The sequence below is a fragment of the Sinocyclocheilus rhinocerous genome, unplaced genomic scaffold (genome assembly GCF_001515625.1).
Source record: "Sinocyclocheilus rhinocerous isolate Xijiao unplaced genomic scaffold, SAMN03320098_v1.1 scaffold730, whole genome shotgun sequence".
Taxonomy (NCBI): Eukaryota; Metazoa; Chordata; class Actinopteri; order Cypriniformes; family Cyprinidae; genus Sinocyclocheilus; species Sinocyclocheilus rhinocerous.
Window position 1 is genome coordinate 81,382 of NW_015670605.1, and position 16,199 is coordinate 97,580.

Below are 16,199 nucleotides of genomic sequence, written 5' to 3' on the forward strand. Positions count from 1 at the left end.
TCAAGCAAGCAGCCGTTTACCCTGTTGCTTAGTAACGATGGCAGAGGAGAAGGCGGCAAAATGCGTAGCATTGCTCTTTTCACTTTTGTATTAATGTTTTTGAACCGTTGATTTTGCACCAAAGCTTCAGTAAATAATGGTCATATGAATGTACTGCAAATGCTCTAAAGAATGCAGAAGGCGAACAGAAATGAGATATACAGCTGTCTGCTTGCAGCGGGTCAGTCACGCTTCTCAGGAAAGTGAGTGAAACACACACACACACACGCATTTTTATCAAATAATATGCCATTAATAGTGGTTCACTTCCGCAATTTGGTATGATTGCGTTCATATCAGCAGCAAACCGTACTGGAGTTCACTTGAACCGTACCCCAGACCACACCTTTTAAACGGACTCGGGTACGGTTCGCGGGTGCGCACCTGAGTTCAGAAGACAGCATTCACATCATCCAAACATACCGAACTTTGACGTCAATCGAACCCGGGTGCGCACCAAAAGTGCTAGTGTGAAAGCACCCTAAGACTCTACAGTCTAAGCATTTTGCACCACTTGCATATGATAAAAAGTCTGATAAAAAAAATAATAATAATGGCAAGAAAATATGTTGTTCTACTTGGCTTGTCTTTGTGGATTGCAGGCAAATCAAAGCACAATAACTGAAGTCTGATTTACGAACAAATGACTTATGAGCCAGATCTTTTAATGAAGCATTCAAAAAGACTCACAAGTTGCCAGTTTGAGTCAGTCAGACAAATCCTTCACAGAATTAACTCTCTGAATCCACTGAGACCGCTTACAGAATCAACATCTGACACACTTACTGAACTGTAAGTTATGATACTTTCAGTGATGTCTGATTATATTTAAGTTGATTGTCTTTTGGCCAAGAAGTTAGGCCACTGAAACTACAAGTCACTTTACAAAATTAATATTAATCAGCCAAGCCTTCATTTTAGTAGAATATGTAAATTAGCATGTGAACATCTCCAGTAGGGTTGTGACGGTGAGGAAATTTTCCCACCGGTTAATCGACGTGTGACAACACCGGTAATACCGGTATCACCGTGGGGGCGGGGGCGTTTCCTCTTTTTCTCGCTTTCCTTCGATTTTAAATAGCTTGCAAAAGCGGCGTGTGCATTTTACTTTAACTTTTAAATAGCGGCAGTTCGGCGTCAATTGCTTGAATACAACAACAAAATACAACGTCAAACTCACTTTAGCCTATATATAAAACATAGAACTTTTATTAACAAAACAAATAAAAATACACCATGCTATAGGCAGGCAATGCCTAAAATAAAATAACAAATAACTTGCATAAAGTTTAAAGAGGTATACAAAACTGGAAATAGTAAACATGTATAATATATAACCAAATAAATAAGAAACGTAGAACGTTTATTAGCAAAACGAGTAAGAAAGCTTGGAGGCACGGCATACACCTTGATGTCAAATAAAATAAATTAATGACACAAAGTTTAAATAAAGTAAAAATCAGCAAACACTGTGGAACCAATTAAATAAGAAACAAATGTTTTAAAAAAAACTTCCAAAATCACCTTAGATAACCGGCAAAAGTCAACAGGCTTTTCAAAATCCAGAATATCGCCAAACGGGCGCTTTGCATTTCGTTTCGAAACTAAATCATCCGCCATCGTCTTGTCTGTCTCACCTCACTCTTCTTGTCAGTCAGCTCGACTCACTCTCCTCACTGGAGAAATTAAGACTGATCTGTGATGCGACTGTCGTTCGGCACGCATTGAGCAGCCACGTTCAGTTTTTAATTGTAGTGTCTGTTCTTTTACTGAACTAAATGATTTTTATTACTACAAAAAATCAAAACGACGGTGGGGGTCGGTGCCGCGGTGGGCAAGTGGCGTAACCGTTGTTGCGGCTTAACACCGGTATCACCGTCAGCATCGTCTATCGCGGCAAGCCTAATCTCCAGTAAACAATTTGAGGCAGTTTATGTGCATAAAGTAATGGTAACATTATATAGTCTAACACTGAACTGATCCAATTGACTATGGACTTAAATACTACAAATGTACTTAAAAATAAAAATAAAGAAATAAAGAAATCAAAAAATTCTTGCATGCACAAGTATTTCTACATTGCATAAAGTAGGTGTGCACTTTGAATATTACACCTAGCATAAAAGTACTACAGTATGTTGACCTATTCCAACCTCACATTAAACCTTAGACAGCAGTGCAAGGCAGTAATAGCTAAAGAAATATCACACCTTGCCCTAGATTCTCCAAGATGAGAGGACTATCTCATTCTGTTGCTTTGTGGCTAATGGACCATGCAAATCACTGGCCTCTGAAAGTGACAAGACTGGCCAGTAACATAAGTGACCTCAACAGGGGGTTGCATGGCTCAAATTCACCCCCAGTAACCTGGACCATGCACAGACAAATCAAATGGCATGCTTTCAGTTAACAGACTTCTGCTAACCATTAGGGAGTTTCCTCTGCAGCAGGCACAAAATGGGTGGATCCAAAGGCAGGTTCAATGAAACAAGCCAAGTTTTATGTGTGCTGTAGGTAGACTGTGATTCATAATCTTTGGACTGCATGGGTGGAGTGACTCCTGCACTTCTAAATACAGTAGATCTAGTAGCTTACATCCTAATGCAATGGACCAGCATGTAATTCAGTTTCTTTTAACTGTAAAAAAGTTTGATTGACTCATTGGATTGAGAAGTACATGAACTCCTGCAGTGCTCAGGACAAGATGCCAGACCTCTCTCAGTGCAAGAATAAATCATCCTTAAATATTTAGATATTTAACAAACATCCTAGTTGCAGCTGCAGTTTCACTTCTGCAGGACAACTCACACCCTGTAGCTTTAGATTTTACCGTTTCCTCTTTTAAAACATCCTTATATGGTCCATATTCAGGAGATATTGCTGCATGATTTTGCTTTTTCAGTGACAGTATCAGAAGGAAACGACCGACTTTCATTTCCTTCATGTTACAGACTGAACAAACAGTTGACTAGAAAAAAAATGTATATATAATGTTTCAGAAACCATTTTCTTTCCATTACTAAACCACGGCAGAAAAGTCCTGCTATTTATATCAAACCCCTATTTTAAAGTCAACACAAAATGGAAATTGCAATCATCTTGCCTTCTTTATTTTCACATATTAAACAGCTTCTCGAACAAGAAAAAAAAATAGGTGAAAATCATCAGAGAAGTTGATTTGATAGGAAGGAGAACTTGAAAATATTTTAAAGATATAATGATGTGCATAGATAAATTATTTATAATAAAAACGGCAATATTCCATTAAAAATAATGATTGTCCCATTTTTATTTAATGGTGCCTTTTAAGATGAAATCAGTCATTTCTGCAGCACTAAAGGAAACTGCCAAAAAAAGGTTGACTAATTGATTAGTGAGGTTGACTAGTTTATCTAGATTTGCTCTTTGTTTGTTTTGATATTTTAAGTGCCAGTACTGTAATTAACACGCTGACAACGTGCTGTGCTTTAGCTAATGCTGTATCACAGCAACAAGAAATGCATATGTTACAGTTATATAATGAACATGGCATTCAAATGAAGAAAAAGGATGCAGACATCAAATTCTCTCACTCATGATATCTGGCTGATATCAGAGACAAGGTCATCCCATTTGGTCACATGAGGGCTCTGTAATTATAAATTTGGGTCATACAAGTTAATTTCAGCTCGAAGAGTCCCAGAGCACAGCACTGATAGTAGTCAGAGTTTTCTGCTTGTAAGAGTGATGGCCTTAACCATGTGTGCTGCTGAAAAATCTAAGACAAGTCCATACTGGCTGCTCCCTGCTCAAGCTGTGAGTCAAACTTCATCAGCTGCAGCTCCAACTGGCAGAACCTGAACGTCAACATATCAACACATCACAACAGGTCTATGAGGGACTGACCAACAATATACTGCAGATCCAAACTATTCAGACTTAGATGCAGAGATTAGATAAATAGCAGACGTTCACCTTTAACCCCATAAAGCCTACTGTATCATATTTGATACATGAATTTCTAAGGCCTCCAAATTAATATTATCAAAATTTTGCATCTTCTATACACCTTCTGCCGTCTGACTGATAGTCATACTTTTTAGCAACTAAAATGCCTTTTAGTATAATTCTAAGAATGTCCACCTACACATGTCATGTTCCTCTGAAATCTTTAATGATTTTTACAAGATAAATGTAAAGATAACTTTTATATTGTTAGTAACATTTCAAGATAAACACTTACTGGACTGAAGCAACTTGCTTCATTTTTTAATTTAAAAATCCTGTTCAAATGTAAGTATCAAATATGATACATCAGCCTTTTGAGAAGTGTTTATCTGAACATCTCTCAATCATCACTGTATTGTATTTGTATTGCAGTTTTGCCCCCACAATAAAAAACAGAGCTTTGATCATAAAACTAAGCATTTTAATATCTTAATAATCTTAAGACGTATTATTGGAAGATATATCGTGACAACTGACATTTATATGTATTTTATGTAAGTAGTCTGTTATAGTGTTATAAAGTTCTCATTGATTTACATTATAAATTATCAGAATTTCAACATTTTGGCCATTTAAATATTAAATAACAACTGAAATTGCATATTATTTGCTTAGTTTGGGTTTTTGAATAAATCTGACGTTTTTTTTCCTTCTCCAGTAAGAGCTCCACATCCTCACTATATCATACTATATGGGCCATTAAATATGGACTATTATTTAATATTTCAGGCTTTACAGGGTTAATATTTTCATCTTGGACAGTCACTTAAATTCAGTTAAGATCCCCATTTGAGATGTCATAACAACACGCTCTCTCTCCAAAACACCACCCTTTAAAGACATTCCAGCAAATCCAACGTCAGCAAACCCAAACAGGCACAATGATTGACAGATGGAGAGCATTTCTGATTTCAAGGTGTTGGCTGCTACCTCTTTTTTGCTGTTTACAGAGCCTAAGGCTGTCACAGAGGCAGGTACACATATTCCTGTAATATCTGTCAAGTAGTTGGGACATTTTGTGTGTGGTATTTCAAAGAAGCAAATCGCTTACAGCACCTTTAGTACTGTCCAGTGTCTTTGATGGAGTATAAATGTAAAGATAACTTTTATATTGTTAGTAACATTTCAAGATAAACACTTACTGGACTGAAGCAACTTGCTTCATTTTTTAATTTAAAAATCCTGTTCAAATGTAAGTATCAAATATGATACATCAGCCTTTTGAGAAGTGTTTATCTGAACATCTCTCAATCATCACTGTATTGTATTTGTATTGCAGTTTTGACCCCACAATAAAAAACAGAGCTTTGATCATAAAACTAAGCATTTTAATATCTTAATAATCTTAAGACGTATTATTGGAAGATATATCGTGACAACTGACATTTATATGTATTTTATGTAAGTAGTCTGTTATAGTGTTATAAAGTTCTCATTGATTTACATTATAAATTATCAGAATTTCAACATTTTGGCCATTTAAATATTAAATAACAACTGAAATTGCATATTATTTGCTTAGTTTGGGTTTTTGAATAAATCTGACGTTTTTTTTCCTTCTCCAGTAAGAGCTCCACATCCTCACTATATCATACTATATGGGCCATTAAATATGGACTATTATTTAATATTTCAGGCTTTACAGGGTTAATATTTTCATCTTGGACAGTCACTTAAATTCAGTTAAGATCCCCATTTGAGATGTCATAACAACACGCTCTCTCTCCAAAACACCACCCTTTAAAGACATTCCAGCAAATCCAACGTCAGCAAACCCAAACAGGCACAATGATTGACAGATGGAGAGCATTTCTGATTTCAAGGTGTTGGCTGCTACCTCTTTTTTGCTGTTTACAGAGCCTAAGGCTGTCACAGAGGCAGGTACACATATTCCTGTAATATCTGTCAAGTAGTTGGGACATTTTGTGTGTGGTATTTCAAAGAAGCAAATCGCTTACAGCACCTTTAGTACTGTCCAGTGTCTTTGATGGAGTAACGTTATCCTACCCATTTAGAATGCACACAATGATGGGAAAACACTGCTACACAAATATACTGAATCCAATGAGAGTAGTTACAGAATCAACATCTGACTCTCATACTGAACTGAAAGTTATCATAGCTTTCAGTGATGTCCGGAGTTTTGTTTACATAAGGTTTGTGAAACTTATTTCTGTATCATCACTGCATGTTAATATGACAACATGTATAGGGCTTTGTTTAAAATAAATAAATAAATAATATATGTGTAATATATATATATATATATGTATGTGTGTGTGTGATATATATATATATATATATATATATAGACACACACACACAGATCATGTTGAGTCATGTTGCTTTGTAATGTCCCAGGAGCATCTACTCAAACTTAACAAATATTCATAATTCCACCAGCTGACTATTAATAAAATAAAATAAAAATCACTTACAGCACCTTTTGTACTCTCCAATGTCTTTAATGGGGCATCCATCCAAAAAAAGGTTTGACATCAATGACAGTAAAAGCAATTGCTTCTTGTGTCATATAACCAGACATGCATGTGGAACTGCAAATTAGATTTGTAAGCTACAGTGAAGGGCATAAGTTTAAGCAAATAATGACTGAATTTTGGTCAGTTTCTCTCAAAGTATGACTATTTTGTCTTTTGATTTGCTTAACAGTCCAAAATATGATTTTGTTGTATATATGCATAATTAAGTTGTTTGGGTTTGTAACAACAACATCAGGGTGAGTTTCTGGGTGAATGCCTCCTTTATTGTGGTCACAGGAAACCACCAGCCACAAAATGACACGAGTGAGATAAACAGGGGTCACAGGTGAACAGCTCTTACCTCTCTGGCGATGCTGCTCAGAGCCTCATCCTCGGCTGAGAAACGGTCTTTAATTGGGGCCCGTTTTCGTCCTGATCCTGGCGTCCCCATGTCAACAGCAACTTCACGGTGCACGTAGAAAACACTGAATGAGATGTTTATGGTCTTGTTTCCCAAGGGTGGTCTATTTGTGTAAAATATAACCTTAATGACCCGTTTGTTGTGACAATAAGCAATCTAATAGCACACAGTAAAGACATACAGCAGAGATAACTGCATTATTTCCTATGCAGGTCTATTAGACTCAACTCAGCATCTTAGTGTGTTATTTCATAAAATATTTCAAATGTAGGCTAGATAATGTAGGTTAGATAAGCCTGGCATCTCACACACCCACAAATAGAGGCTTTAGTCATGTGTGTCTGGACTCAGAGCTGATTAACACCAGACACACAACCGAACCTCATAATATAATGTGACAAAGCAGAGAAATATCACTGGCACGGAAGACTAATGGGTTTAGATTGATTCTTTAAGGAAAAACAGCCTCATCTGTTCGTATGTGCTATTTTGGCAGCTAATTAATACAATGACATGTAACAAGCACATTATTATATAAACAAATGGCACCTAAATAAGAGTAACGTTAGTTTTAACAAAGCTTTGTGCGTATCATGTTTGTCTTATTATGTATATAAACCTTTGTTGAATCTGTCAGGACATCGTAATTACATTTAAATGTAAATAAACCTATACATAAAAATTTATATTTAAATTGATATTTCTGCTGAGGCGCTAAATATAAACCAACACTCATTCAGCTGCGTGACAGACTAACTTAAAGCACTTTATTTTCCAGAAAACAAATGAATAACAAGTGCGCTTCAGTAACGTTAAACAGATTAAGTATCCACCACGTGAAGCTAAATATATATATACATATATCATTATTATTGATTATAAATGTGCGAAGTAAAATTCTATATTTATGACTCTAGTTAGCGGTTAGCTTGCTAGCTCGTCCTCAAAGACATAAAGTGTGTAAATGTCACTCAAGTCTTGTGCCGTTAATTCACACACTGCGGTTTAGTGACCTGCCGGGACTTTCATGACAGTTGGCTCCCGTAAGTGCCGGTTTCTTACCGTTTCTGTCCGTCACTATTCCACTCGAGACTCGGGTCGGTTCTGACTGACTGACTGGGACCCGGGCGCGTTCCCGCAAACCAGCGAGATCGAGCGCGCGACACGTGCGCGCGCGTGCCTGCGTGACAGCCACAAACTGACACCGTCCGTCACCTCAAAACTTCAAAAGAAAGCTGCTCGTGTTAAGTCACAAGCGGCCTAAAAGCAGCATACCACCGTTAGTATCAGTTTAATTTCCTTTACAAAAGGCCGCAAATGGCGGGGAATGCCGAGAAATAGTGGTCGTTCCTGAGAGTCTGAGGTGTTTTTTCCAGCTTCGCGCTGAAAGTCCCGGATGTTGGAAAAGAGGCGTAGCCTTGGAACACGCCTAGACCGCCAGCTAACCCTAACCAACTAACTATAGACCATCTAAACAGAAAGCTATTCCGTATGGAACGATATTCCGGACAATTTTCAAATAGAATAGCAAATTGTATTTTCAATTGCGTTTTCCATATGTGGACGCATAAATTGTGACATAATCCAAATGCAATTGCAAATCCTTCATTACCGTTCCGACTGTAGATGTCTATGTGTCATATTGTTTATTACCCCTAGCAAATGACTTGTTATTCGATAATAATAAAAAGTCCCCACCAATTTATCTTATTACCAACGATAACCATTACCCTAAACTAACTAACTAATCTTTAATCTAACCAATCCTAATCCTAACCCCCAAACCAAACTAATTAACCGTATCCCTAACCAACTAACACTAGACATATTGCATTTTACGAACTCCACACTTGTTATCAGTCACACATTGTGTGTAATCTCCATTGAGGTGCTTTTAATGTCTCATTTTATTTTGGGAGAACACATTTTCAAGGATAAAACATAATAATAATAATAATAATTTCTATTTTTTTTAATACCACCACAGAATTCAGTGTTCTGTGTTACATTTGTAGTCCAATAATGACCTCTAGCTGCTGATTCCAAATATTGGCAGAAACAGACATGAGAATGTGAATGAATGAATAAATAATATGATAGGCCTACATTGTGTATGTGATTTATTAAAATTGTAAACAAGCAATTCTACTTTCAGTTGAAGTTATTTTCAGCTCTAGCAATTTTAGCAAAAGTCAGTAAGTTATATCAGCTTTTTGAAATCACAGCTAGGCCATGCATCCTGTACAGTACCTTTTTGCATTGTGTTTTAACCTTTTAAAAACAAATGCATGATTTATTGTAAATTGCAATATTTATGGTATCATAGATTATGCATATAGATCATGCACTGATTTTATTTTCTGGACATATACAACTTTTGCTTAATCATGCCATTTATAAAGCCTGATCTTTTAGTTTCCTATACTTCAACAAATATTTTTTTGAATAATAATTTAATTAAAACCATTTTATGAAATGTCTCGTTGCTCTATATGCATCTATATATGTTTTTGGCAAGTTTGCTCCATTGATATCAAGGCCCACAGCTGTTAAATACATTGATCTATTGGATGGAGCCCCAAGCCTGCAGAAAACAAATAAACAAACAAATAAACAAACAAAACATAAATAAATAAATAAATAAATGCAGGACTTGCTAAAACAAATACAATTTTAATTAAATTTATTCCTAAATTTATTTTTGGGTGTAAATAATAATTATGTAAATAATTAAAAATGCATTTAATTATAAAAAATGTAAATAGTTATGTATGTATGCATAAATAAATAAATAAAAATATAATAAATAAAATAAATAAATAATAAAAGAAAAAGAAAAAAAAGAAAGTTTAAAAATGATTACAGCAAATAGGGTGAGGAAAGTAATAAAAAAAATCAATTAATTAATTTAAAATATGACTTATATTTGTTTTAATCAAGTCCCCATAGGGAAATTATCCTGAGCAATGGTTTGCTAATGCGGTATCCTCCAGCACTGCAGGTGGCACCAATGAGCTCAGTTCACTGCCATTGAATCAATACAAGAAAAAGAGCAAACGTCGCTTTTTTATTGACGCAGATGTGTGCATGACATTGGTGTGGAGTGAATGATCTGAACAGGTATTTAATAACGTTATTTATTTACACTACTTAATATCACTTTTCAAGAACATTTTGACCAATGTAAAGAGTTCACCTGCTTCTATTGCTTGCTTTCACCGATAACCTGAAGCGGTGAAATAACTTGAGAATTGTCCATAATATACTCGTTATTATTAGAGAAAAAGTTTCTAAAATTGTTATTATTATTATTATTACTTTTAATTTTGGCTTGTTTTAATGTCAGGTCAGGATGGCGCTGTCGTTGTCCGGGTTGATTTTGCCCAAACTGATACAGCAGAGGGCTTTCAGGTGAACAATATATACTTTTATATCAGCACATTAGACATGATAAATGAATGATTAAGAAAACAAATCTAAAATCATTCATCTAAACCTGTTTTTGTTTAAAAGTGTTGCCTTGTTGTCATTTAGCCATTGTAATGATCTCACATGTTCTCCACAAATACCATATATTATCATCTCACTGCAGTGTCTCAGCAGCTGTGGCAGCTATTCAGAAGTTAACACGTGTGAGGGTGGTCGACAACAGTGCTCTTGGAAATGTCCATCACCACCGTCCACCAAAAGTCATTCACATATACACCAAGAATGGAATTGGTAAAGTGGGAGACAGAGTCTTACTGGCCATTAAAGGACAGAAGAAAAAAGCTCTCATAGTGGGTCACAAGATGCCTGGAGCTCGAATGACCCCACGCTTCGACTCAAATAACGTGGTTTTGATTGAAGAGAATGGAAACCCCACAGGAACGAGAATAAAAACTCCTATACCAACACATCTGCGCAAAATGGAGGGGGAATATTCTAAACTGTTAGCCATCGCTCAGCGATTTGTTTAAAATGGTGTTTCTGTCTGGGAGGACAAATCCTAAAATATGTCTCCTGTATTTAACTATCTTTGTAAATATATAAAAAAAATGTGTTCATGCCATTCAGGAAATTAGCTTTCATGGTTACTTGTGGAATAATTTGTAATAAAATATATGGATGAAACTGTGTAATAGTATTTGCTATAGTTATTACTTATAATTTTGTAGAGAATGTTATATTATCAACTGGGTTACAGTGTGCAATTTTTTGTAAAAATTACTTTATAGTATTCTCAAACATTTATGTATAGAAGCTTGTTTCCACCATGGGATAAAAAAACAAAAAGGTAATTTCAACTTTTTATTTCACAATTCAGACTTTTTTTCCTTGAAATTCTGAGTTTATATCACACAGTTCAGACTGCTTCTCAGAATTTTAAAATATAAACTTGCAATTCTAAAAAAAAAATCAAGAAATCAAAATTGTAAGATAAAGTCACAATTACATTTTTTTTATTAGATTAGATTAGATTCAACTTTATCATTTTGCAAAGTACAAGTACAGCGCCAATGAAATGCACTTAGCATCTAACCAGAAGTGCAAATAACCAGTATATATAAATAAGCAAAAATATGATAAGTGCCTGTTAAACCTTGTATAACAGGCACTTCTCGTGTTTATTGCCATCTTATGAAAAATTGCTTATTGTATTTCAAAGGAAAGAGAATAAAAACTCCATTAGGGCTGTGCGATATTGAAGAAAAATGCGATATGCCATAACTCGGTAAATAATTCGATATGCGATACGAAATTGCTTAAAGTGCCACATGCTCAGATGAAACAGTTTTACTCAGCTTTTGCTGAGTCAGTTCTGTGAACTTCTATAACTATCTTGTGTCATATACACTGTATATATATATATGGTTATTTGTATGTATGTATGTAGAGCTCCTGTAAAACCACGGTCATCATGAGGTAGAATGTACAAAGGAATGTGCAACATTAATAACAGATGATGCTGTATTATGTGTGTGTGTGTATATATATATATATATATATATATATAGTATTAGCTGGGCCGAGTTGGATAGAGTGTTCACTGTTTAAATTTAGAGTTTAGTAGGCTGACAGCCGAGGGGAAGAAACTGTTCCTGAGTCTGCTGGTGTGACAGCGAAGTATAACGTCTCCCAGATGGGAGAAGACTAAACAGTCTGTGGCTGGGTTGAGAAGTATCTTTGATAATGCAACGTTTGAGGTAAGTGTAATTGATGGAGGGTAGCTAAACACCAGTGATGTGTTGGGCCGTTTTAACAACCCATTGGAGGGCCTTCTGGTCTGAGACAGTGCAGTTGCCATACCACACTGTGATGCAGTTTGTTAAGATGCTTTCAATTGTGCATTGATAAAAGTTTAGCAGAATGTGGGGGGACAAGTGAGTTTTCCTTAGCTTTCTAAGGAAGAAAAGGCCCTGTTGCACCTTTTTGATCAGAGTTGAGGGTCCAGGAAAGATCCTCGAGATATGGACACCCAGGAATTTGAAACTAGACGCATGCTCTACTTCGGCCCCATCAGTGTAGATGGGTGTGTGTGTGTGGTCTTTTCTAGTCTGCTTGGGGTCCACAATCAGTTCCTTGGTCTTCTGGGTGTTGAGTGCGAGATTATTGTCGGCACACCACACTGCCAGGTGCTGAATCTCCTCCCTGTAGGCCGTTTCATCGTCGCCACTGATCAGGCCTAACACCGTGGTGTCATCTGCAAACTTGATTATGGAGTTAGAGCCATGTACAGGTATGCAGTCATGGGTGAAAAGGGTGTACAGTAGAGAATTGGGCTCAGAACACAGCCCTGTGGTATGCCAGTGTTCAAGGTGAGGATGGAGGAGTTGTAATAGTTAATCCTGTTAATCCTGAAAGTCCAAGGTCCAGTTGTAGAGTAGAGAGAGGGGCTGATGCCAGTGTCAGTTAGTTTGGTTAGTTTGGAAGTTGGAATCACAGTATTAAAAGCAGAGCTGTAATCGATGAATAGCATTTTATCTAGGTGATTCAGGGCAGTGTGGAGAGCTGAGGCGATGGCGTCCTTAGTTGACCTGTTGGGTTTGTAGGCAAACTGAAATGGGTCCAGTGTTGGGGGCAGGCACGTTTTCAGATGGGAGAGTACCAGCCTTTCGAAACATTTTGAAATGATTGGCACCGAACAAGCAAACTCATCTACTCACTAATCTGCATTCACAGTTTCAATGTGTTTATAATCGCACTTTTGCAACCTATTCTAACTCAAACCTTCAGGGAAAATGTTTTTCAAATAAACACCTCAGAAGCTTAGTGATGGTGATGTTGAAGTCATTCGACCGTATAGTTCAACTATAGCTGTAGCTTTTTTCTCGATGAAACCAAGGTGATGCTACATTTATACAGTATATATTTTTCTTAATTCGTTTTTCCCTTTCATTATAAAATTGTTTAAGCCAACCATGGCTAAATTATCTATGCTTTTTATAACAACTTCAGGTTAACTTTTTTCATCAGTTAATAATAATAATATAGATTTTTTTTTTTATTCTGCCCCTCTGGCCACCCCATTGTGGTGCCATCAGTACACATCCCGCACATTCATCAGTGGAATACAACAAGGCTCTTTACTATGCACAAGTCCATTATTATTTTCTCTATACCCTAGATTCTTGGTTTCCTTATCAAATTTATAAATCAAATTAATTTGTTTTAGATGATCTTATCCTCAATCTTGGCAAAACTGAGCCTACTTCCTCCTAGAAATCATTCTGGACAAAGCATTCCCACATTTCTGTTGAAGGTGACAGTCTTCACCACGTCTTGAGCTGTGTCCTAATGCACTATTTTTGTATTTGAAATGCTGCAAATTTTTCTTCATTATAAATGTACTGTAAACTGTAGTATTGGGTATATATTTATCTTTATACCACGGTCTGTCTGAATACTCAATTCTGATTGGCTGGCAGGTATGCATTAAAACTTTAACTTGTCAATGCTGGCAAAGTACCATGGTATAAGCGGGATAATGCATGGCTAGCTGTGCATTAAATGATTTTAACGCACTCCGCAGATGCAACCTTGGCCTCCACGTCGTGCATTTAAATAGTTTAATGCACAGCTAGCCATGTATTATTCCTTAAGTATACCATTTAGCTCACAATGTTATATTTAGTAAACTCAGTTCATTCAATTATTATTTAGTCAGTTTATGCAGGAAAGGAGTACATCTTAATAATAATACCTGACTAAAAATAGCTAAAGGTAATGACAAAAAATTACACTACTCCTTTAAAAATAATTCTTTATTTTATATTCTGCCATCAAGTTTACATCTACCCTCATAATGCGATTAAGGCAGTACTTGAAGCTAATGCAAACAGAATACTGTGATTATGTTAATGTGATCAAGCTCATAATTAGAAAAACCCTATCCATAATAAAATATGCAGAGTACTAACAAAGTGTGCTAGTGCTGCAGATGGAAAACGAGTGACGTTCATCCACAGCTTTGAAAATATGCTGGAATAGAAAAAGTCAGATATTATTTAAATTTTTTTATAGCTCTCCTTTTGTTTACTGATACCTAGGAGTGTTTACCACTCATAACTTTAGAAACACGGCCCAGTCAGGATTTATATTATCATTAATATGGGCTGCATGAAAAATAAAATCTAAGACATGGCCAAACTATTAATATCCATGTAATGAAATAAGAGATTAGCCTGCCAGCGCCCCATCACTGTTGATGGGGGTGTGTGTGCAGTCCTTCCTAGTCTGCCAGGGGTCCACAATCAGTTCCTTGGTCTTCTGGGTGTTGAGTGCGAGATTATTGTCAGCACACCCCACTGCCAGGTACTGAACCTCCTCCCTGTAGGCCGTTTCATCGTCGCCGCTGATGGCCTACCACTGTGGTGTCGTTGTAGTGTAATATGCCGCTAATCTGAGGAACCACACTCAGTCTTGGGTTTTGATGCCAGAAGACACACTTTATTACAACGAGAATAAAGTGGAGAAGTTCTCTGCAGAGAAAAATCTCCAGAATGGTAATTTTGCCTTCTCTTTATACAGTTTTCTTTTAAGGCGTTTTCCACACATAGAATGGTTCCTTTGTGCATACAATTCGATTTCTCCCTAGAAAGAAGGGGCCCCCAAGTCTTGTTATGGTAAAGAAAGAAGCCCCATTTGTATTTTTCCAGATGTTTCTAATCTGAGGGTCTGTACATTTCAGCCACGTAGGCTTTTTTACACACAGGCATATGTGATTATAATGGAAGAATAACTGGATATATAAATGGCTAGAATCGCCTTGATTATACTTGATTAATTCATATTTTGATTAATAAAAATCTTCGACATCGTCTGCAAACTTGATTATGGAGTTGGAGCTATGTACAGTTGTGCAGCCATGGGTGAAGAGGGAGTAGAGAATTGGGCTCAGAACAGAGCCATGTGGTACGCCAGTGTTCAAGGTAAGGATGGATGAGTTGTGATTGTTAATCCTAACAGACTGTGGTCTGTTAGTGAGAATGTCCAAGGTCCAGTTGCAGCGAGAGGGGCTGATGCCAAGGTCAGTGAGTTTGGAAATCACCTAATGCTGGGTACACACCACAAGATAATCGGGCTGATTTTGGGCCGATTTCTCCCCTTCCGACAATCCTAGGTAATGTCCCGATTATCTTGGTGTTCTAAAGATTATCTTATCAGATTTTCCTGTTGTGTGAGGTGTGTTAAGAGTGACTGAATCTGCTCGGAAGAACGTCAGAGGTGTCCTGATCGTGTGTGGCGGGAACATCGCGGCACACCACACACTATAGGAGCAAAACGGTTAAATCTAGGATTTTTTTTCCTCATGTTTGTGGTCTCTCACATTTTGAAGATATTATAAGATTTTAAAAATCTTTTAGTGTGTACCCAGCATTAGATGGAATCACAGTATTAAAGGCAGAACTGAAACTGATGAATAGCATTCTGACATATTTGTTGCTTTTATCCGGTTCTCAGTTGACCTGTTGGGTTTGTATGTGAACTGAAATGGGTCCTGTGTTGGGGACAGGCACGTTTTCAGATGGGAGAGTACCAGCCTTTCAAACATTTTGCTGTGATTGGCGTGAGAGCGACAGGGCAGAAGTAATTAAGGGCCACTGCAGCACCATATTTTGGTATTGGCACAATGGTGGTTGTTTTGAAGGAAGTAGGGACAATGGCCTGGGCCAGGGAGAGGTTGAAAATGTTAGTAAAGGCATCAGCCAGCTGTACTGCACAGGCCCTGAGCACTCAGGTAAAGTGCTATAAAGCAGCTTTATATGCGTTCACCCTGCTCAGGATGGAGC

The 16,199-nt window shown here is 36.9% G+C and overlaps 2 protein-coding genes across 13 annotated transcripts in view; one reads left to right on the plus strand and one right to left on the minus strand.

Moving 5' to 3' along the window:
* LOC107734278 (leucine-rich repeat flightless-interacting protein 2-like) overlaps positions 1 to 8,326 on the minus strand; it is a 33,211-nt gene extending 24,885 nt beyond the window's left edge. For 3 of the 12 annotated variants that reach the window (XM_016546194.1, XM_016546192.1, XM_016546189.1), the window contains exons 1-2: positions 7,990 to 8,325; positions 6,868 to 6,968 (exon numbers count right to left, since the gene is read on the minus strand). In XM_016546194.1, the coding sequence (XP_016401680.1) occupies positions 6,868 to 6,957 (90 nt within the window). In that variant the 5' untranslated portion in view covers positions 6,958 to 6,968; positions 7,990 to 8,325. Of the gene's footprint in view, positions 1 to 6,867; positions 7,031 to 7,989 lie in introns of all 12 variants that reach the window. The other 9 variants (XM_016546195.1, XM_016546196.1, XM_016546201.1 and 6 more) reach the window with 7 other exon arrangements.
* Positions 8,327 to 9,953: 1,627 nt separating this feature from the next.
* On the plus strand, positions 9,954 to 11,038 carry LOC107734281 (39S ribosomal protein L14, mitochondrial-like). The gene is made up of 3 exons (XM_016546203.1): positions 9,954 to 10,047; positions 10,274 to 10,338; positions 10,520 to 11,038. The coding sequence occupies exons 2-3, from the start codon at positions 10,280 to 10,282 to the stop codon at positions 10,884 to 10,886; spliced, it is 426 nt and encodes a 141-aa protein (XP_016401689.1). The 5' UTR covers positions 9,954 to 10,047; positions 10,274 to 10,279; the 3' UTR covers positions 10,887 to 11,038.
* The last annotated feature ends 5,161 nt before the right edge of the window (positions 11,039 to 16,199 follow it).